This window comes from Aquarana catesbeiana, linkage group LG01, assembly GCF_042186555.1.
Source record: "Aquarana catesbeiana isolate 2022-GZ linkage group LG01, ASM4218655v1, whole genome shotgun sequence".
In the NCBI taxonomy this organism is placed as follows: Eukaryota; Metazoa; Chordata; class Amphibia; order Anura; family Ranidae; genus Aquarana; species Aquarana catesbeiana.
This window is the reverse complement of record NC_133324.1, coordinates 117789476-117813836: the sequence shown is the minus strand read 5'-3', so window position 1 is coordinate 117813836 and position 24361 is coordinate 117789476. Positions and strand designations below refer to the sequence as shown.

Sequence of the window (24361 nt, the reverse complement as noted above, 5' to 3'; positions counted from 1 at the left end):
ACGGCGGCCAGTTCTGGGAGGGTGTCATATGATGTCCTCCTGTGATCGTAGTGTCCTCCGGGCACTGCTGATCACAGATTAAGGTAAAGAGCCATTTAGCGGCTGTTTACCACACGATCAGCTGTGTCCAATCCCAGCTGATCGATGTAAACAGAAGCCGATTATCGGCATTCCCTTCCTCATGCTAACAGCGAGAGGAGAGTCGGTAACTGACTTGTGTAAAAGGGACATCTACACTGATAATCAGGTCAGTGCCGACCAGTGCTGCCAATCAGTGCAGACCATCAGCGCATATCAGTGAAGGAGAAAAATTACCTGTTTGCAAAATTTTATAATAAACTATGAAAGGTGTGGGGTTTTTTTTTTCAAATTTTCTGTCTTTATTCGTTTTTTTTTTTTGTTTTTTTTTTCCCCGTTTATTTAGCAAAAAATAATAGTGGTGATTAAATACCACCAAAAGAAATCTCTATTTTGTGTGAAAAAAATTATAAAGATTTCATATGGGTACAGTGCTGCATGACCGCACTGGTTGAACCTGAGGGCATCTTTTTAAGTCAACATTATAATATGGCATAAAGTACATATGTAAAACAAACATACAGTATGTTGCTTCATTGAATGTTCAATAAACAAGTCGACTTGTGTATTTTTGTTTCAGGGAGTTGAAAAACTTGTAGCATGTACTAGACTTTAGTCTCCTTGCTGCTATTATGAAATGCATGCAAATAACCGGGCTCACTAGGAAGTAAGATCAAACAAAGAGAAGATTAAGGAGTTTGTACAAACTTGAGATAAAACTGCTAGGCAACTTTTTCTAAAAGGCTCTTTAGAAGGTGGAGGAGGTACTCCCTCTCTCATGGCAACCACTTCTACTGAAATACAAGACCTCAAACACTGAACAATAAGGACGTCCAGTATGCATAATGTATATCCACACACTGTTGCATCTTATAAAAGAATACATTTGATAATACATATCCTCTGAAGACCAGGATTTTTTGGTAAAACCTTGAAACCACCACTGGCTATGATCTGTTAATGGACATTTGAGCACCATGGGCACCCTGAGGAAGAAAGTCAGCTTTGAGAAGAAGCCTGTGTTTTGTAAGTACAATTTACAATGGAAGTAACGTTATTAGCATTTTGTTGATTGTTCGGAAAACAAAAGCAGAGAAAGTAGCTTTTTCATGGTGGCAATGATCGATCAATGAATACTGATAAGACAGTCCTAGGATTTTCTTGTTTGAGCAATATGGCCTTATAATGAAGAGCGATTTTTGTCACTGCAAGAACTAGCTTTCCTTTATTTTTGCTACTTGTGCATATCAGGCTCAGTTCACACCACTGCAGTTTGCTTTACCGCGATTTTAATTTTTTATGCCTTTTTTTTTTTTTTGGGCTAATTTGTTGGGCAGATTAAAAACCACAAATTATGGGCAAAAACGCACTACATACTTTTTTGCAGCTTCTCCATTGAAGTCTATTGAACCAAAAAAGCAAAAAAACACTGGTTAGCATTTAAAAAAAAAAGTCCCTGAGCCCCGGTTCACACACACATGCGGTGCGGGACACCACATACAATTCGCACAGGAATTGCAATTGCGAATTACATGCAGTGTTTCTGGGGTGTGATTTGAGACATGAATTTGTATGGCTCAAAATTCACCGCACTCGTACCAAACTCATGCAGGACCCCTTTTTTTTTTGTCTGCACCAGAATCAGATCTGATTCTGCAAATCGATTTCAGAGTATCGTTAATAGGGTTGCCACTTTTAAGACCGAGTACAAGTACCAATACTTCTTTTCAAGTACTCGCCGATACCGATTACCAATACTTTTTTAATATCATGTAACAGTGCCACTAATATGAAGCACTGATAACATGTGGACTGCGTCAGTAGTTTTTTTTTTTTTTTTTTTTACAATGTTTTCTCTCTTTTTTTGGGGGGGGGGGGGGGGGGAGTGGGCGGTGTCAGTGTTTTTTTTGTTTTTTTTACAATTTTACTTATATTTATTACAATTTTTTTCCTTTTTTTAATTTTTTTTATCAACATTGTTGGGGGGGGGGGGGGGGGGGGCAGGTTGCCACTGGAGTCCTCTCCCACTCCTCTATAAAGACATCAAGGAGCTTGTGGATGTTAGAGACCTTGAGCTCCTCCACCTTCCGTTTAAGGATGCCCCACAGATGCTCAATAGGGTTTAGGTCTGGAGACATGCTTGGCCAGTCCATCACCTTCACCCTTAGCTTCTTTAGCAAGGTAGTGGTCGTCTTGGAGGTGTGTTTGGGTTAATTATTATGTTGGAATACTGCTCAGTGGCCCAGTCTCCAAAGGGAGGGGATCATGATCTGCTTCAGTATATCACAGTACATGTTGGCATTCATGGTTCCCTCAATGAACTGTAGCTCCCCGGGGCCGCCAGCACTTATGTCTTCAGCAAACTGTTTGTGGGCTTTCTTGTGCATTATCTTTAGAAGAGGCTTCTAAAGAGGTTGTCTTTGGGAAATAGACGTATGAGTGCTGCCAGCATTGCTGCAGAGGTTGAAGGGGTGGGGGGTCAGCCTGTCAGTGCTCAGACCATACGCCGCACACTGCATCAAATTGGTCTGCATGGCTGTCGTCCCAGAAGAAAGCCTCTTCTAAAGATGAGGCACAAGAAAGCCCACAAACAGTTTGCTGAAGAGAAGCAGACTAACTACATGGATTACTGGAACCATGTCCTGTGGTCTGATGATACCAAGATAAATTTATTTAAGTTCAGATGGTATGAAACATGTGTGGCGGCAACCAGGTGAGGAGTACAAAGACAAGTGTGTCGTGCCTACAGTCAATCATGGTGGTGGGAGTGTCATGGTCTGGGGCTGTATGAGTGCTGTCGGCACTAGGGAGCTACAGTTCATTGAGGGAACCATGAATGCCAACATGTACTTTGACATCCTACAGCAGAGCATGATCCCCTCCCTTTGGAGACTGGGCCGCAGGGCAGTATTCCAACATAACGACCCCAAACACACCTCCAAGACAACCACTGCCTTTCTAAAGAAGCTGAGGGTAAAGGTGATGGACTGGCCAAGCATGTCTCCAGACCTAAACCCTATTGAGTATCTGTTGGGCATCCGCAAACGAAGGTGGAGGAGCGCAAGGTCTCTAACATCCACCAGCTCTGTGATGTGGTCATGGAAGAGTGAAAGAGGACTCCAGTGGCAACCTGCGAAGCTCTGGTGAACTCCATGCCCAAGAGGGTTAAGACAGTGCTGGAAAATAATGGTGGCCACACAAAATATTGACACTTTGGGCACAATTTGGACATTTTCACTTAGGGATGTACTCATTTTTGTTGCCAGCGATTTAGACATTAATGGCTGTGTGTTGAGTTACTTTAAGGGGAAAGCAAATTTACACTGTTATACAAGCTGTGCACTCACTACTTTACATTGTAGCAAAGTGTAATTTCTTCAGTGTTGTCACATGAAAATAATAAAATATTTACAAAAATGTGAGGGGTGTACTCACTTTTGTGAGATACTGTATATTTGAAATTAAATCTTTATTACTTTTTTGGCAATAACATGATGTGGGTGGATTTTTGCATTTCTGTGTCATGTCCCTCTAGCCTGTGCCTTAGAATAAGAGGGAGGTGAATATACCACCCCAATTGTGTTTAGCTGGTTATGGAGCATGGAGGAGGAGGGAGTATGATGTCATTTACCACTGTGTATACGCCCACATGTGTGACTCCAATCACATGGGCTGCTCAGATGTGATAGAGAGGAAATACTCAGCATTGAAAATCAATGAAAACTGAGCATGTACAGAGTTGCCACCACAGCAGCAAAAATACCTAGCTGAATTGGGGACGTTAAGAGAAGGTGGAGATAGAAAGCAGCTGGATCAACCAGGTTTTATACAGAGTTTTATACCTGGGACGGAGCTAATTTAATCCAACAAAGTAAATATCAGGATGGTTTGATTCTTATTGACCAGCAGCCCTGACAAGAGAGTGTACTTTAAAAAAAAAAAAAAAAAAGGTCAGTGGGAGTGTAGGAGTTAAGCAGGCTGTTTAGATCTCTGAGATAAATATATCTGCACTTTTTTCATTATAATATTGCATGGTCTACTAGTCTTAGTCTTACTGTATGTATTTTGTGTATGTATATTGAATTTTAGTGGGTTCTGCTGGAAGGAAAGACATCCACGGTGGCGTTCTCCAGCATTACCGCAAACTCATCGTGAAGCACCTTTCTCTCACCTCTACAGTCTATAGGAGGCTTAAAGAAAATGGAATATTGACAACTGATCAGATAGGTCTATTGGAGGTAAGGACATTCAACCATTACATACACGCCACGTTAAAATGTTTGCCTCATGTGGTATCTATTGTGACTGTTTATTCTGCTGTTTCCCACATTAGATCAGCCTTTTCCATCCTTTCTTTTTTTACCCTAGACTAGAGGAACCCTTAAAATTATTTTCAGGTCACAGAGAACCCCTGCTAAAACGTAGTCCTTAGTGGCCAGCGGAAAGCATGCCCCTTTTACATTGGTGGCCAGTGGGAAGAATGCTCTTTTTACATTGGTAGTCAGAATTCCACCATTATAGACAACTAAAAAGATCATTGGTGTCATCTAATTGGCTCTGCCAAGTGGCAATGGCCTCAGAACTATGCAGGCACCATCAAATCAGAGGTGAATAATCCACAGATCAAGAATCCCCTAGTAACCTTTAGAAACCTGGTTGTCAATGGCTGCATTAGAACGATATAATCCAATTAGGTCCAGGCAAAATGTACTATATATTACAATAAGGCATAACTATAGGGGTACAGAGGGTACAAATGCAAAACTAATCAACCATGTTGATACATCCTGTGAAGAATAGAGTTCCAGTTTTGTCTAGTTTTTTTTCTCAATAAGTTATATCTAGTGGGCTTTTTAGGTGTAAAGTTATATCCATCTACAACAAAAATGACAAAACCAAGTAGATGCAACAACCTTCTTCTTCAGTTAAAATACACTCCCTCACTTGATGGAAAAAGTATGAACCAAAACACATCCGGTCTTAAAATAGTGTTAACCTCAATGTACAATGAGGTCTGGTATATTACCTTCTACTGTATAATGGTGATGGCTAGCTTGAGGAGCACTTTAGTTGGTATCAGTTGTATAAATAAATCTACACTTAATACAAGTAAATTCCATTTCATTGTCCGCAATGTTGCATGCACATTCTTACATTAAATATAATATTTTAAAAATGTAGCTAGAAGACTCTCCAGAGCAGAAGATTTCCAAACTAATTGATATACTGAAAAGAGCAGACCACCACGTTTTTACAACATTCTGTGCTATACTGCATGAGACTGATCACCCTCACCTAGCCCAGATCCTTCAAAAGGCAATAAACAACAAAAACCACGAGTTACCTGAAGGTAAGATTTTTGCATTTTGCATAGAATGTGTGTTATTATTGGTTCCCTCCACCACAAATGTGATTCTCAAGGTAGTGGGTTAAATAATATATTTAAAGTGTACAGTATTTACAGCCACAAATTTTAGTTTTAAATAGAGTAGGAAATGATGAGAAGGCCAATCAGATGTTTCATTTTTTATTTTTTATGTTTCTGTCTGTATCCTCGCTTGGTAAATTTTCCCTCACTATTTGGCAGAGTGAACATTGTCAATAGAACAAAACGTGGTGACATATTCAAAATCGTATGGTTTCACCTGAGCAAGGGTGAGAAAAAGTCTACCAATGCGTTTGATAACTCTTTTAGAGGGGCTTTTCCTTCCCTTGGGACATTTCCTCCCATTTCTTCTTGTGGTTTCTCTGACATATTGTATATCTTGGAATGTATTGAGAAGGTTATATACTGTATTGCCCATAGCAACCTTTTGAAATTCATTTTTCCATTTTCTTTCTATTTTTTTTTTTCCATAAAATGAAAGGTGAAGCCTGACAATTGGCAACAAATCCACTGTTCTTATTTTCTTGATTTTTGATTCATGAATCAGCCTCCTACTGTTAAGTACTGCTTTAGATCTTGTGTTAATGGGCTTTTGGCTTGTGTCAATGGGAAAATGTAGCGTGTTTTCAGGTGCATTCCACTTGCATAGGACATCAGTTTGAACCGCTTCTGAGACCATTCACAGTTCATGGACAGGTGTATGAGACCTGCATCTGACCTGCTTCAAGTTGCTTTTGCATTTCCATTAACTTGTATGGGGAGAGAAGCAGCTCTGTTGTCAAAAAAAGCCCATCAACACAGGCCCTTGTGGTCAAAGTAAACAGAGACTTTTCTGGTTCCAAATGTATTCTCAAGTTTAAGTCAACTATTTTGTGCTATCAGAATCAGATATCATAGCTACACAAGGTACACCTAAACTCAATGTACACTGTGCAAATTGTGTCTGATTCTTGATGAACTGGCTGAAATGCAGTTAGTGGCCAAGTGGAAAGTTGTCAGCTGAACAGTTGCATTGAATTAGATGCAACCGCTGCTCTGGCATTTTGGCAGCAGATGCTGCAGCAGGAGATTCATCCAGCCTCATAGTATAATTTGAATGGAGGAATCTGTTAGACTTTTATTGTTAAGCCCATTCTACAGTATGTGTATGGCCAGTTTTAGTCTGAGGGTAGAGAAGGCTGAGAGAAGCAATTTACCCACTGTAGAATATGTATGTGTTGTATTTACAATGGGTGGGAACAGGAAGTAGGAAGTTATGAAGTGAAACTAGAAGAAATTGGTTTTACATGTGGCTCTCTGCTGGCTGGAATAAACAAGCTCTTCACAAGATTCATCTGACTATTCACCATTGCCTCTACAAAATCTACATGGTGATAAAAGTGGAATCGTTGAAACATTATGGCTCAGAATCTACGTGGCATACAACCCCTAATCTTTGATAATGACATTGCTAATAAATTCAAAAGAGAATGGGACGTGACACGTGTACAGCAAAGCAGGACTCTCAGACAAGTCAAAAAAGGTACAAGCTTACACTCTTCTCAATTTTTCTGGTTCAGATGCACTAGATAAATATGAGTCATTTCATTTTCAAGATAATGAGGACAGAGAGGACCCTGATGTCCTAATCAAGAAATTTGATGAGATATGCTTGCCACAACGTAACGTCATAATAGACAGACATGCTTTTAACATGATGGCTCGGAAAACTGATGAAGGAATACAATCCTATGCAGCCACACTGAGACTGCTGGCTATAAAATTTGATGTTGGTGCACTAACAGATGAACTGATATGTGACAGGATTGTATGTGGGATCCACAATGATGCAGTTCATGTTCAGTTGTTCAAGGAGAAAGATTTAACACTGTAAACAGCCATCATGTACGTTGTATGTTGTTTGAACATTCTGAAAGGGCCACTAAGGAACTAAAAAGAGAGGCAGAAGTGTTTGTGGTGCAACAGAACAAAAGGCAATGCAGCAAATGTGGTAGTGAACACTCTACTGAGTGCAACAAGTGTCTGGCTTTTAACAAAAGGTGTAACCCATGCAACAAATGGAATCATTTTGCAAAATGTTGTAGGTCCAAGCCTCAAAATAGAGGTGCATGGATGACACCATCTAGTCATACTAAACAACAAAATGTGCACAGAATTAAAGCGGTTGTATAGTCTTTTTTTTTTTAACTTTTACCTACAGGTAAGCCTATAATAAGGCTTACCTGTAGGTAAAAAAAATATCTCCTAAACCTGTACGGTTTAGGAGATATTTCCCTTGCTATGAGCCGCTGACTGCAGTGGCGCATGCGCACAGGGGATTCTCGGCTGAAGGCCCGGCAACTGCCGGACCTTGCCGGGAAAAAAATCTCCCACGCGGAAGTGATGACATCGCGGCTCCGGCCACTCACATCGCTAGAACCGCGATACCCGGAAGACACGCCGAGGCAACATGTCAGCTACCTCGGCGTGGACCAGGTAAGATACCGACGCCTTGTTCTAAGGTAAGTATTTCATAATGAGCTAGTATGCAGTGCATACTAGCTCATTATGCCTTTTGCTTTACAGGGGTAAATAAAAAAAAAAAAATTTCAGCGGGTATACAACTGCTTTAAGGAAGTGGAAAGTGATGATCACCAAAGTAGTTTTCATTGTGAAAATGTGGACCTTATTGCAAATAAGGGAGAAATATTCACCACCTTCTCAACAGCATGCAACAACCATGTGAAGTTGAAAATTGACACTGGTGCTAAATGCAATGTCATGTTCTTATCCACATTGCACAACATTAATCCCAAAGCTGAAATTGATCAGTCAAATAAAGTAAACCTGATAGCTTATGGCAGTCAAACAATTCAGACACGGGGCACTTCTACCTTGCATCAATCAGGGGATAAAAGGTGCTATTCCACATTTTGGATAGAATTGTTAAGAGCCTGCTAGGCTTACCAGACAACATGCGCTTAAATCTAATACAACTCAGTCCAAAAGTACATGCAGTAAAACAACAGGCTCCTGAGATGACTGCTTATGAGGACTTATTACGAACTGACACTGTTGGTAAGCTTCCAGTCATGTATCACATGCGCTTAGATGAAAAAGCCTTACCTTGTGTGCCCCTTGAAGGATCCCACTGGCTATAAAAGACAAAGTCTTGCAAGAGTTGGAAAAGATGGCTAGACTGGGCATCATTGCACCAGTGCAGGAGGCTACCCCCTGGATGTCTGCCATGGCAGCAGTAGTCAAGAAAGATGTCACTAATCCTGTGCACCTTAATATAAGGCTCTCCTGAGGCCATTAAAAACTGTAGAGCAAGTAATCGCTGACATGCCACAGGCAAAGGTCTTCAGCATTCCAGATGCAAAATGTGGATTCTGGCAAATCCCTCTGGATGAGGAATCATTACTCATGACACAACATTTATGACCCCATATGGGAGATACAAATGCTTACGGATGTCATATGGAATTTCAACTGGAAGTGAAGTCTTTCAGAGATGTATGGAACAGCTCTTTGCTGGACAGTCATGTGAAATAGTTGTAGTTAAAATCTTGATTTGGGGATCCTCCATTGAAGAACATGACAAACGACTTGATTGCTCTGACACGGTCTAGTATGCATTTAATATGCAGCTCAACCCTACCAAATGTCGCTTCAAGGTCTCAGAGGTGCCATATGTTGGACACCTTCTCACAGATAAAGATGTCAAGCCTGACCCAGAAAAAATCAAAGCCATCCATCAAATGCCTGCTCCAGAGGACAAACATGACTTGCACAGGTTTCTTGGCATGACCAATTATCTCTCAAAGTACATTCATCACTACAGAGAGATAACATCTCCACTCCGTCAGCTTCTGCGCCAAGATGCCAACTGGTGTTGGACTGAACAACATGCTGTTGCTGTGGATACATTGAAAGCACAATTAACTAGTCCACCTGTCCTACAGTATTTTGATGTCCATAAGTCGGTGGTATTGTCTGCTGATGCTTCCCAGCATGGTCTTGGCGCAGTCTGTCTTCAAAAGGGGAGGCCTGTGGCTTTTGCATCAAGAGCCCTCACTGAGACTGAAGCACGCTATGCACAAATTGAGAATGAATTATTGGGACTAGTATTTGCCTATGTAAAATTCCATGATTATATCTATGGCCGCCCTGTGACTATGGAGACAGATCATCAGCCAATCATAGCCATACTGAGAGAACCCCTACACAAAGCATCTGCGTGCATCCAGCGAATGATGTTAAAGCTTCAACGCTACCACCTAAATGCAATCTATAAACAAGGTCGTGAAATGTTTGTTGCGGATGCTCTTTCACGTGCACACCTCCCCACTTCTGATAGCTCTGGAGCTATTGAGGATTATGATGTGTTGGCATACAGAAGGATTCAGGCAATAACACAGGCAGATGCCATCTGTCAGTGCCTCATCGACATCATTCTCAATGGGTGGCCTGGCTCCTTTAAGGAAATACCACATGATATCCGATCATTCTACTTTATGAGGGATGAATTGACAGTGGATGATGGATTAATCCTGCGTGGTCAGAGATATGTAATCCCTCACTTTCTTCAAAAGTACAACTTGACACATCAAGGTCGTCCTGGCATTCATTCAACTAAGCGAAGGGCACGTGAAACCACGTTTTGGCCCACTATATACACTGACATTGAAAGAGATGTTTCCAGATGTGCCCCATGCAACGCTCTATGACAGCACCAGATGAAATAACCTTTAACTCTTCACCAAATAGACAGACCATGGTCTATCACAGCAGCAGACATATTTGAGTGGTCAAACAAGGATTACCTGGTCTTGATAGATTCATACTCAGGCTGGTGGGAATTTGATGTCCTCCCAAACACTTCCAGTAAAACAGTGATCAGGACAGTGGATATTCTCCACACATGGAATTGCCTATCAATTGATGACTGACAATGCAACATCATTTTCAAGAGAATTCAAGAACTTTGCTCGCCAATGGGATTTTCAGCACGTCACTAACAGTCCCAATTACCCCAAATCCAATGGTCTTGCAGAGTGTAGTGTAAGATTGGCCAAGCATCTCCTAGAGAAATGTGCACGTGATGGTTCTGACATTTATGCAGCCCAACTCAACCTCCGCAACACACCTAGGGATGGCATGACTTCTCCGGTACAATGTTTACTATCATGACGAACCAGGACTCTAATTCCCATGGTCCCTTCCCAGCTCATTAAGAGTTGAGACTGATATTCAGGCTGCTTTATTTACACTCAGGCTAAAAGGAAAGATAAGCCATGACAAATCGGCCAGACAAATTTCCCCTCTGGAGCCTGGGTAGGTGGTAAAGATGGAGATATTTCAGTTTTTCTTTTTTAATAAATCTGCAAAAATGTCAACAATTCTGTGTTTTTCTGTCAATATGGGGTGCTGTGTGTACATTAATGAGGAAAAAAATTAACTTAAATGATTTTAGCAAATGGCTGCAATATAACAGAGTGAAAAATGTAAGGGAGTCTGAATACTTTCCGTCCCCACTGTGTATGTGTGTGTGTGTATGTATGTATATGTATATATATATTGGCACACAGAGAGATAAAGCTAATGTGCACAGGGTGATTAGGGTGTGCCCAGGCACATCTGGCACACCTCCTGCGTACACTTACGGTTCTAGGTTTGAAGACCTGCAATACAGATATAGTACACTAACCACCAAGTAAGATGAACAAACCGTGCAGGAGCTGCAACAACAATGACCTGGGGGAATTCCCTATACAGACAGAGTACCATGTCTGGGGCCTTTTATTATACACAGAGAATGTGTATAAAATGCAATGTAGGTGGCTGTGCAGTCTCCTACGTTAGTCATACATACATACTGCTATAGTAAGTTTTGAGGCTCTCAGTGTTTTAGAACTGTCTTCTATAACATTTATTGTTTTTTGTATTTATGTACTGTTTTCCAGTTATGCCAGTTCTTCAAAATAAGCAACTAGTGAATGAAGCAATATTACTACATCAGGAATACGACAGGACAATCAAGCAGGAAAATGAACAGCTTAGAAAGAAAATTAGAAGGATGAAAAACAAATACATGAGCAAGTAAGTGGTTGTTCTTATTAGCTGTCTTTGCCAGGGCTCTATTTATCATAACATGTTTCTTTACCATCACCAAAGGACATTTTATTTACAAAGAACATTTTCAATTACATTATTTGTTTTAGTCTTCTGCATATTGGTGTGGAAATTGGGGGGGGATTCTAGAATATTCTTAGGGGAAAATGTCCCAAACATGGCAAATAACTTAAAGTGAATGTAAACCTTCACATATATCCAGTGAAGTGAACAGCCTCAGATGATACACAGAGATTAAACAAATCTCCTTATATAAGTTTTACATATATATCTGCTGTCTTCACCTTTTATATGCTGTTTAGAAAGTGCACGTCCTGTTAGATTTTTCACTTCCACATTCAGCAGTAGGAGTGGATTTTTGCTAGGCACTGTAAGACAGCTGATTGGAGGAAAGGCACACACCCCTCCCCACATATGCAGAGCGTGCCTGTGAATAGTTTAGCAGTCTGCTAATCTATTTATAGCAACCTCCCCCGACACACAGTTCTATCCAGAGGCGGCTCTCTAATTAGGCAGTTGCCTAAGGCATCGCGCTCACAGGGGCCTCGCGGCCACCTAATTTGCCTGACAGTGGGAGAGGAGAGCCCAGCATCGGGAAGAAGGATTGCGCTGCCTACAGATATGCAGGGACGATCTCCTCATACCGGGACTCTGCACTGTCTGCTGACACCCTCCCATCTCTTTCACGGGCTGTACGGGGTGAGTACTGGCCCTCTGGCTGCTATGATGCCTGTAAAAAGGGTCGCACCAGTGATGTGAGGGGAGGTGGGCAGTGTCAGCCTGTCCTGTACAGGTCCTCTGACACATCGCCTGCGGAAAATGCTCTGTCTTCTGCACATCCTGCAGATAGGCGTGCCAGATGGCTGACAGGTGAGAGAGGGAAAACCACCTCACGGCTTGGTCCGGAGACTAATGAGCTGCAGACAGCAGGTTTGACTGGTGGGTGAAGCCCCTCCCCCCCCACGTGTGTTGTGGATTCACACCGGCAATGCAGAGGTTGCTCAGGGTGCTGGTAGTCTGATGAGTTTGTGGACTGGGGTGAGTCCAATGACAGGGAGGATCCGTTTTTTTGTACACTTACACATGACCGCTCTGTCCATCAGCCGGCAATCCATTCCTCTTCCATGTGACGCCTCTCTCTCCCTCTCTCTCTCCTATTCCCCCTCTCCTCTCCCCCTCTCCTCTCCCCCTCTCTCCTCTCCCCTCCCCTCTATCTCTTCTCTTCCTCCTTCCCCATCTTTCCTCTCCTCCTCCTCCCCTCACCCCCCCATTCTCTCTCTGTCTGTCTCTCTCTGTCTCTCTCTGTCTCTCTCTGTCTCTCTCTGTCTCTCTCTGTCTCTCTCTGTCTCCCCCTCATTCCCCCGCTCTTGACCTCTCTCCCCCGTCTTTCTCCCCCCCTCTTTCATCTCCCCCTCCCCATCTTTCTTTCTCTCCCCCTCCCTCTCTCTTGGCTCTCACCCCTCCCCCCCCCTTTCTCTCCTCTTTCCCCCTCTTCTTCCCCTTTCTCTTTCCTCTCTCGCCTCCCCTTTCTCTTTCCTCTCTCGCCTCCCCTTTCTCTTTCCTCTCTCGCCTCCCCTTTCTCTTTCCTCTCTCGCCTCCCCTTTCTCTTTCCTCTCTCGCCTCCCCTTTCTCTTTCCTCTCTCGCCTCCCCTTTCTCTTTCCTCTCTCGCCTCCCCTTTCTCTTTCCTCTCTCGCCTCCCCTTTCTCTTTCCTCTCTCGCCTCCCCTTTCTCTTTCCTCTCTCGCCTCCCCTTTCTCTTTCCTCTCTCGCCTCCCCTTTCTCTTTCCTCTCTCGCCTCCCCTTTCTCTTTCCTCTCTCGCCTCCCCTTTCTCTTTCCTCTCTCACCCCTTTTGCTCTCCCTCCCTCTCTTAGCAGGAAAGGGGGAGAGCGGGAGGTAGGCCAAGTTGCTGCACCATGGCCTCTGGATTGTATTTGCCCCTGGGCCAAAAGTTGCCAGTCAGACCCTGCTTTCATTTGTATACTAGTTTGCCTTTTCCTGACACTGCAGTGCAAAGAAATTCAGCACCAGGTGCTGTTCTGTATACAGGTTCACTGACCATAGTAAATGCATTGGCTGTGTCCACAGCAGGTATGGGGCATAGGTTTAGGGAAATAGATGATGGATCTATGGCCTTTGTTAGGTAATGTGAAATGTAGGCATAACGGAGAGCTGTCTAGTAAGTGACATCACTATAGAGAGCGAGCTTGTGTTGCAGTGCATATCCTGGTGTGATATGATCCAATGACATGCTGGAATCCTTGAGAACTAGCCATGGGTGAATTGCCATCAGTTCACTGTACACTGTACAGTGCAATGTATTAACTTTTTTTGCTTTGATTATTTTTCCCATTATTGGCGTGAGTGGGGCCTCATGTCTAAGTTTTGCCTAAGGCCTCACAAAGCTTGGAGCCGCCGTTCTATCCCCCATCTAGGACAGCTTGTCAAAAGTTTTCAGGCTGATAACAGATGAACGGAGCAGGACAAAGCTACAGGGCACAGGGCTTTGAAGAGAGATACAAAAAAAATAGATATATGTGCCCAGCTCAAATTTCATGAATCGGGTTTACATCCACTTTAAGTCAGTTCTGTGTATTATCTAACACTTTTCCATATACACAGTTGTCTAGAGCAGCCTGTCTCAACCAAGGTTCCTCCAATGGTTTCTAGGGGTTCCTTGAGGGGCGGCAGATTTACCTTCCACCTGATGGTGCCCTCATAGGGCCAACATCGCCCACCAGAGGTGTGAGACTAGTCGAGCCTCCTTTTGTCTCAGGAAAATAACCACTGGCACCAATGATCTTTTTATGTGTAAGTGAGACATTCTCTTCATTGACTACAGATGTAGAACAACGTTCATTCTACCACCCACCAATGTAAGGGGTAATCTTCTACTCATCGGCTCTGTTGCTGACCTTAATTGTATCTTTATTTTTTTGGGCAAATGGAAATTCATAACACGTTATAACATACAGCAATGAGTAAGGCCCCTTACACACGGGGTGGGCATTGGAGTCAGCCTGCTCAGCGGGGAATATGTCTGCTGATCCCCGCTGAGCCGGCGGATGGCTGGTCGGTGTCCGCTCCACTTATGCAGAGTGGACACAGACACAGGGCACTCTCCTCTATGGGCGGTCAGATGTAAACAGACCGCCTGTCTGTTTACACCTGACTGCCATTCGATCCATCATCATGGTGGTTCAGAGTGGCTAAGCACACATTGAAGTAATGTGAAGCTACAACTGCAAGACCGCTCGTTCTGTTGAAAAACAACAGAAACACAACAATCTTAAAAGATTTCTTAGGGCCCTTTCACACGGGCAGACTAATTGGGTCTACCTGTCAGTTTCCCGATCAGATCCTCCTATCTTCTCTATGGAGTGGTGGCTGTCAACGGACACATTTCCGCTGACACCCGTTGACATCCAATCCGATCCTGTCCGCTAAAAACAGATGGATGGGGATCCATTCACACTTCCTACAGCTCTGTAACAGAAAGCCATGTACAGAGGTATGGGCAACAGAGCTGCAGGTAGTGTGTACAGGAGCCTGACCTTGCACCCATGATCCACTAATCACGGGTGCAATGATCTGCAGGCTCGTGTGAAAAGAATAAATGCACATTTTTTCCTGCTAAAAATATGTACATTTATATTTTTTTACAAAGCTAAACTTGGCCTTTAAACCCAAAGTCAAAAATATCATAGATTTTTTGCTTTTTTTCCCTCCTGTTTTCACCTGGTGATATGGCCAGTAACGCACTTCTTGTAGTAGAGGGCCTACACTCTGGATGAACGAGCAACAGAGACTCCTTTGGACAGCAGCATTACCAGTCTGTAGGAAGGATGGTGTTAGATGCACTTGCAGATTGAAATACATTAACAAACTGCTACTACTTTATAAACAGTTACAGCAAACAGTTTTGTTGATTTTGAGATAAAGGTTTTGCATAAATAAATAAAAGCCAGTCATTGTAAGCAACTCTGTCAGTGGTAAATTGTTTGTGTCAACACTCTAACTGCTACAACTGCAAGAAAGCTTGTGCTGTTGAAAAACAACAGATCTACTGGCCAGATAACCAGGTGAAAAGAAAGCCAAAAAAGAAAACCAATGCAGTCATCGCATCTAAGAATTGGTAAGCTGTATTTTATTTTTGAATTTAAAGCCCACATGCAGTTTGGGATTAGGGCCAAATATAAGATCCCCCATAGCAGCATTAAGGTAGAAATCATGTCAAACCCTAACTATACCTAAACCTGCCCCCACCCCCATTCTACCCCCATTCTAAGCCTATTCTAACTACCCTTTAAAGGAAAGATGTCTATACTTACCTATTCTGAGGGCGCTTTGGTCTGGTCATAAAATCAGCTCCCAGTGCTGGCTTCAGCGTAGAGGAGGGACAGCCAACAACACATGACCCATAGTAAGCCTATGGGTGACATTATTGCCCAGGCTCTGCAGCCGTTGTCAGCAACTCCACTCCTCACTAAAGCTGGCACTGGTGAGATCAAGTGACAGGGCCAGAGTGCCCTCAGAATAGGTAAGTATACACATCCTTCCTTTACAGGATGGTTAGAATTGGCTTAAAATAGGGGTGGGGGCAGGTTTAAGTATACAGTGCCTTAAAAAAAGTATTCATACCCCTTGAAATTTTCCACATTTTGTCATGTTACAACCAAAAACGTAAATGTATTTTATTGGGATTTTATGTGATAGACCAACACAAAGTGGCACATAATTGTGAAGTGGAAGGAAAATGATAAATGGTTTTCCAAATAAATATGTGAAAAGTGTGGCGTGCATTTGTATTCAACCCTGAGTCAATACTTTCTAGAACCACTTTTTGTTGCAATTACAGCTGCAAGTCTTTTTGGGGATGTCTCTACCAGCTTTGCACATCTAGAGAGTGAAATGTTTGCCCATTCTTCTTTGCAAAATAGCTCAAGCTCTGTCAGATTGAATAATGAGCATCTGTGAACAGCAATTTTCAAGTCTTGCCACGGATTCTCAATTGGATTTAGGTCTGGACTTTGACTGGGCTATTCTAACACATGAATATGCTTTGATCTAAACCATTCCATTGTAACTCTGGCTGTATGTTTAGGGTCGTTGTCCTGCTGGAAGGTGAACCTCTGTCTTTTGCAGACTCTTAACAGGTTTTCTTCTAAGATTGCACTGTATTTGGCTCAATCTATCTTCCCATCAACTCTGACTAGCTTCCATGTCCCTGCTGAAGAAAAGCATCACCACAACATGATGCTTCCACCACCATGTTTCATGATGGGGATGGTGTGTTCAGGGTGATGTACAGTGCTAGTTTTCCGCCACACATAGCGTTTTGCTTTTAGGCTAAAAAGTTACATTTTGGTCTCATCTGTCCAGAGCACCTTCTTCCACATGTTTGCTGTGTCCCCCACATGGCTTCTCACAAACTGCAAACGGGACTTCTTATGGCTTTCTTTTAACAATGGCTTTCTTCTTGCCACTCTTCCATAAGGGCCAGATTTGTGGCGTGCACGACTAATAGTTGTCCTGTGGACAGATTCTCCCACCTGAGCTGTGGATCTCTGCAGCTCCTCCACAGTTACCATGGGCCTCTTGGCTGCTTCTCTGATGAATGCTGTCCTTGCCGGCCTGTCAGTTTAGGTGGAAGGCCACGTCTTGGTAGGTTTGCAGTTGTGCCATACTCTTTCCATTTTCAGATGATGGATTGAACAGTGTTCCGTGAGATGTTCAAAGCTTGGGATAATTTTATTATTTTTTTATAACCTAACCCTGCTTTAAACTTTTCCACAACTTTATCCATGACCTGTCTGGTGTGTTCATTGGCCTTCGTAATTCTGTTTGTTCACTAAGGTTCTCTAACAAACCTCTGAGGGCTTCACAGAACAGCTGTATTTATACTGAGACTAAATTACAAACAGGTGGACTCTATTTACTAATTAGGTGACTTCTGAAGGCAATCGGTTCCACTAGATTTTAGTTAGGGGAACCAAAGGGGGCTGAATACAAATGCACGCCACACTTTTCACATATTTATTTGTAAAACATTTTGAAAACCATTTATCATTTTCCTTCCACTTTAAAATTATGTGCCACTTTGTGTTGGTCTACCACATAAAATCCCAATAAAATACATTTAGGTTTTTGGTTGTAACATGACAAAATGTGGAATATTTCAAGGGGTATGAATACTTTTTCAAGGCACTGTAGTTAGTATTTGACTGGAGTTCCACTTAAAAATAAAAAAAAAGCAGCTCTGCAGACTCACCTCCCCTGCTCTGGTTAAATGACACCCAGGGCATTCATTCCACTTCCTCTAAGATCAGGACATCAAGCTTAACCCCCCCCTTCCTGCCCTGGACTCAAATAATTTACATTCCGCCCATCATGGGAGGAAGAGACGGGTGAAGAGGACCCATGACATCATGGAACCTGGCCGATGACACTTTGAAATAAAAAAAAAAAAATAAGGAATATAAACTGATTTTTTTTCTTCATTGCGGGGGAGCACCACAGGGAGATTGCCCTTTCATAATGTCTGTATAACTGTGTCTTGACAGCTTGAAGGAACTTGAAGAGAAAATCACTATAGCCAAATGGGAGCGTGACCTTGCCATCAGAGAGAGAAATATCCTATGTAGTGAAAACGAAGCTCTGCAGAACCTAAACACTGAACTCCAGGCCTTAGTGAGACGACTACAAGAAACTGTCTTTGAGTCTGACCTAAAGGATCACAGGACTCTTCGCTCCCAAGTAATGGACCTTGGCTTTAGCGTGGATTACTTACAGGAAAAATCTAGGAAATTTTACACACATACACACTTAGGGCTTGTATACAGGTGAAACCAAGTACCAAGGAGAAATGTGACATCAAATTCAGTGCTGGATTTATATAACTCAACCCAGTAGCTACATAATACCTAAAGAGAACTCTACATTCGCACGTCCATTAAGCACAACTCTTTACAGGACATATCCTCTTTTTGCTTGTGATATTGTGAAACAGAATATTTATTTTCTAACAAATTAATAATCCCTTATTGCACGTGTCACTTTTCTTGCTGCCATCCCTTAAATGACTATATGCACCATTCTCTCAGGCACAGATGTACAGCAAGTCAAGGGTGTACAGAAATACAAACCGGAAAGTAAATTACATTAAACAATACCCTAATACTCTATATATTAACTATACACAGCCACTACCTAATGGCCCTGTAATCTATTTTTCATTAAATCATTTCTTACTGTTATTAATGTCCTCCATGTGCTCCTCTCTCTCTGCCATTTTGGAAGCAATCAAGAAATGGTGGCTATGCTCCTATATACAGTGGGACCATGAAGAATAAACATAGCCACCCTCTAGTAGGAAGAAGGTACTTTTTGAGTTAGGAATACATACTTGAATTTTTTTTTTTTTGTTTAAGTTTAGTGTCATCTTATGCTTTTTTTTTTTTCACAAGAAAGTAATCTTATGCTTTACCTACAACAGTGGTTCTCAATTCCTGTCCTAAGGACCCACTAAAAGGCCAGATTTTAAGTATTACCTTAAGAGATGCAGACTAGAATACTGTAATCACTAAGCAGAAAATGATATGGCCTGTGATGTATTTCAGTTATCTTGCAATGACCTAGAAGAACCTTCTACTGAGAGAAACATGTAGGCTGCCATTTGTGGCATCCTTCCGAAAACAAGTATGTAGATCAGGAATTTCTTACTTTAACCCGTTGCCGCCCAGCCTATGGCCAAATGACACCGGGACTGGCCTCTCGTCGATCGGGGTGGATGTCATATGATGTCCTCCCAGATCGTGCTTTGTGCGCTCCTGCAGGGCCATGCTCCGACACAATCTGTCACCGGCTGTATCCACAGAACCCATCAGATGACTGATTGTACCGGCCCACTGCTGGTACCATGTGACTGCTGTAACCAATCACTGTGATTGGTCACAGTGATTACATGGTACAGACTGGGCCAATCACAGCCCATCTGTGCCATGTGATCAGCTGTGGCCAATTACAGCTAAACAAACTGAATGAATCAATTTCATTCAGTAAAATGCTTGCATTTGCAATGAAATTCATTGCTATAAACAAACATAATGTGTACAAAAAAAAAAAATACAGATTACTTACCCAGAGTAGTACAATGTTACTATGGTAACATTATATTGCTCTGGTCCAAGTGTGTTTAAAAAAAAATCGTAAAAAAAAAAAAAACAATATTTTTTTATTATATATATATATATATATATATATAATTTTTTTTTTTTTTTTTTTTCGTACTGTCACCAGTCAGTGTCCCTGATCACCGCCAGTTATACGATGATGCTGTACTGCACTGGTGACAGTATACACACACACACACACACACACACACACACACACACACACACACACACACACACACACACACACACACACACACACACACACACACATATATATATATACACACACATATACAGTATCTCACAAAAGTGAATACACCCCTCATATTTTTGTATTTTATTATATCTTTTCATGTGACAACACTGAAGAAATGACACTTTGCTACAATGTAAAGTAGTGAGTGTACAGCTTGTATGACAGTGTAAATTTACTGTCCCCTCATAATAATTGGGCCGAATTAGCCATTTTTCCTCCCCGGTGTCATGTGACTCGTTAGGATTACAAGGTCTCAGGTGTGAATGGGGAGCAGGTGTGTTCAATTTGGTGTTATCACTCTCTCATACTGGTCACTGGAAGTTCAACATGGCACCTCATGGCAAAGAACTCTCTGAGTTACATAGTAGGTAGGTTGAAAAAAGACACAAGTCCATCAAGTCCAACCTATGTATGTGATTATATGTCAGTATTACATTGTATATCCCTGTATGTTGCGGTCATTCAGGTGCTTATCTAATAGTTTCTTGAAACTATCAATGCCCCCCCGCTGAGACCACCGCCTGTGGAAGGGAATTCCACATCTTTGCCGCTCTTGCAGTAAAGAAACCTCTTTTCTTCTAATTTTAATGAGTGGCCACGAGTCTTGTTAAACTCCCTTCTGCAAAAAAGTTTTATCCCTATTGTGGGGTCACCAGTATGGTATTTGTATATTGAAACCATATCCCCTCTCAAGTGTCTCTTCTCCAGAGAGAATAAGTTCAGTGCTCGCAACCTTTCCTCATAAATAATATCCTCCAGACCCTATTAGCTTTGTTGCCCTTCTTTGTACTTGCTCCATTTCCAGTACATCCTTCCTGAGGACTGGTGCCCAGAACTGGACAGCATACTCTAGGTGCGGCCGGACCAGAGTCTTGTAGAGCGGAAGAATTATCGTTTTACCTCTGGAGTTGATCCCATTTTTAATGCATGCCAATATTCTGTTTGCTTTGTTAGCAGCAGCTTGGCATTGAATGCCATTGCTGAGCCTATCATCTACTAGGACCCCCAGGTCCTTTTCCATCCTAGATTCCCCCAGAGGTTCTCCCCCCAGTGTATAGATTGCATTCATATTTTTGCCACCCAAATGCATTATTTTACATTTTTCTACATTGAACCTCATTTGCCATATAGTTGCCCACCCCATTATTTGTTCAGATCTTTTTGCAAGGTTTCCACATCCTGCGGAGAAGTTATTGCCCTGCTTAGCTTAGTATCGTCTGCAAATACAGAGATTGAACTGTTTACCCCATCCTCCAGGTCGTTTATGAACAAATTAAATAGGATTGATCCCAGCACAGAACCCTGGGGGGCCCCACTACCCACCCCTGACCATTCCGTGTACTCCCCATTTATCACCACCCTCTGAACTCGCCCTTGTAGCCAGTTTTCATTCCATGTACTCACCCTATGGTCCATGCCAACGGACCTTATTTTGTACAGTAAAAGTTTATGCGGAACTGTGTCAAATGCTTTTGCAAAATCCAGATACACCACGTCTACAGGCCTTCCTTTATTTAGATGGCAACTCACCTCCTCATAGAAGGTTAATAGATTGGTTTGGCAAGAACGATTCTTCATGAATCCATGCTGATTACTGCTAATGATACAGTTCTCATTACTAAAATCTTGTATATAGTCCCTTATCATCCCCTCCAAGAGTTTACATACTATTGATGTTAGGCTAAGTAGTCTGTAATTCCCAGGGATGTATCTTGGCCCTTTTTTAAATATTGGTGCTACATTGGCTTCTCTCCAATCAGCTGGTACCATTCCAGTCAGTAGGCTGTTTGTAAGAATTAGGAACAATGGTCTGGCAATTACTTGACTGAGTTCCTTAAGGACTTTTTTTTGCTCTCCTCTGCTATGTGTCTTTCATGTTCTATCTTAGCTGTTGCACCCTTACATTTCTTGTTGCATTCTTTATAAAGTCTGAATGCTGATGATGATCCCTCAACCTTGTATTTTTTGAAGGCCTTCTCCTTTGCTTTTACAGTGGAACCTCGGATTACGAGCATAGTCAGTTCCAGGAGTATGCTCGTAATCCAATGTACTCGCATATCTGAGTGAGTTTTCCCATTGAAGTCAATGGAAACGAAAATAATTTGTTCCGCATTGACTTCAATGGGATGCAATACTGCATACGGCCAGAGGCGGGGGGGGCACTGGAGAGCCTCGGAAATAGCCGAAAAGGCCAGAGGAACACTTCGGCTGACCTCGGCAAACCTCGGAAAGACTCCGTTCACGAGCCTTTCCGAGGTTTGCCAAGGTCAGCCGAACTGTCTTTGGGCATTTGCGTGCATTTCCAAACGGCACCGATTGGCGACTTTCGGCTCTGCTCGGCTCCGGCGCCCCCCACCTCAGGCCAAAAGCGGTACTGCACACTGCTTTTGGCCTGAATCCTGCTCGTTTTGCGAGACAACACTTGCAAACCGAGTTAGGATTTTTAGAAATACAGTGTTCGGTTTGCGAAACGCTCGTTAACCGCGTTACTCGCAAACCGAGGTTCCACTGTATATGCATTTTTACACTGGAGTTAAGCCATCCGGGACTTTTGTTCCTTCTTTTAAATTTATTACCAAATGGGAGATCTGTCTCCCCTTCCTCCCTCAGGTTAGGGGGCGTATAGCATACTCCCAGTATTATTCTTCCCTTAGCTTCATCCCTTTGGAGCTCTACCCATAAGGATTCCACCTCATCCCTAGCTCCTTTAGTGATGTCATCTCTCACATTCACTTGTACATTATTCTTGATATATAGGCATACCACTCCCCCTTTTTTACCCTCTCTATCCTTGCGATAAAGGGTATACCCTTGAATGTTTGCCAGCCAATCATGGGAGCTGTTAAACCAGGTCTCTGAAATTCCCACAAAATCCAAATCCTCCTCGTACAACAGTATCTCTAGTTCACCCATCTTGTCCGCCAGGCTCCTGAGGATCTGAAAAAAGAATTGTTGCTCTACATAAAGATGGCCTAGGCTATAAGAAGATTGTCAAGACCCTGAAACTGAGCTGCAGCACAGTGGCCAAGACCATACAGCAGTTTACCAGGACAGGTTCCACTCAGAACAGGTCTTACCATGGTCAACCAAAGAAGTTGAGTGCACATGCTCAGCGTCATATCCAGAGGTTGTCTTTGTGAAATAGACGTATGAGTGCTGCCAGCATTGCTGCAGAGGTTGAAGGGGTGGGGGGCCAGCCTGTCAGTGCTCAGACCATACGCCACACACTGCATCAAATTGGTTTGCATGGCTGTCGTCCCAGATGGAAGCCTCCTCTAAAGATGATGAAAGCCCTCAAACAGTTTGCTGAAGGCAAGCAGACTAAGAACATGGATTACTGGAACCATGTCCTGTGGTCTGATGAGACCAAGATAAACTTATTTGGTTCAGATGGTGTCAAGCGTGTATGGCGGCAGGTGAGGAGTACAAAGACAAGTGTGTCTTGCCTACAGTCAAGCATGGGGGTGGGAGTGTCATGGACTGGGGCTACATGAGTGCTGCCGGCACTGGGGAGCTACAGTTTATTGAGGAAACCATGAATGCCAACATGTACTGTGACATACTGAAGCAGAGCATGATCCCCTCCCTTTGGAGACTGGGCCGCAGGGCAGTATTCCAACATAAAAACGACCCCAAACAAACCTCCAAGATGACCACTGCCTTGCTAAAGAAGCTAAAGGTAATGGTGATGGACTGGCCAAGCATGTCTCCATACCTAAACCCTATTGAGCATTTGTGGGGCATCCTCAAATGGAAGGTGAAAAAGCGCGAAGATTCCAGTGGCAACCTGTGAAGCTCTGGTGAACTCCAAGCCCAAGAGGGTTAAGACAGTGCTGGAAAATAATGGCGGCCACACAAAATTTTGACACTTTGAGTTATTTTGAGGGGACAGCAAATTTACACAAAAAATTGAGGGGTGTACTCACTTTTGTGATATACTATACTATATATAGCTATATCTTAATATTCCAAGAAATTATAACAAGAAATGACAACTTAAAAAAACTCACCATGCCTCTTACTACTAAATACCTTGGACTGTCTACATCCCAAAAAGGGGTAATTTGGGGGTATTAGTACTCTCCTGGCATTTGTGGGCCTCAAGAAATGAGATAGGCCGTCAGTACATCAGAATTGATCAATCTCCAGATATATACACCATAGTTTGAGGACTGTATAACTTTCCTATAAACTAAATAATATACAGTGATTAAGGTTATTTTCACCAAATAAATGTAGCAAAATAAATTTTGTCCTAAATTTATGAAGAAAGATTATTTATTTGCAAAATTGTATAACAGTAATGAGGAAAAACTTGTCTTTTTTTGTTTATTTAGTAACACCCCAGTGGTGAT

The 24361-nt window shown here is 42.5% G+C and overlaps 1 protein-coding gene across 1 annotated transcript; it reads left to right on the top strand.

The window, feature by feature from the left end:
* Positions 1 to 787: 787 nt before the first annotated feature.
* On the top strand, positions 788 to 18832 carry LOC141110381 (uncharacterized). Its single transcript, XM_073602090.1, has 5 exons — positions 788 to 1104; positions 4168 to 4316; positions 5260 to 5428; positions 11410 to 11545; positions 18140 to 18832. The coding sequence occupies exons 1-5, from the start codon at positions 1056 to 1058 to the stop codon at positions 18420 to 18422; spliced, it is 786 nt and encodes a 261-aa protein (XP_073458191.1). The 5' UTR covers positions 788 to 1055; the 3' UTR covers positions 18423 to 18832.
* Positions 18833 to 24361: the final 5529 nt, after the last annotated feature.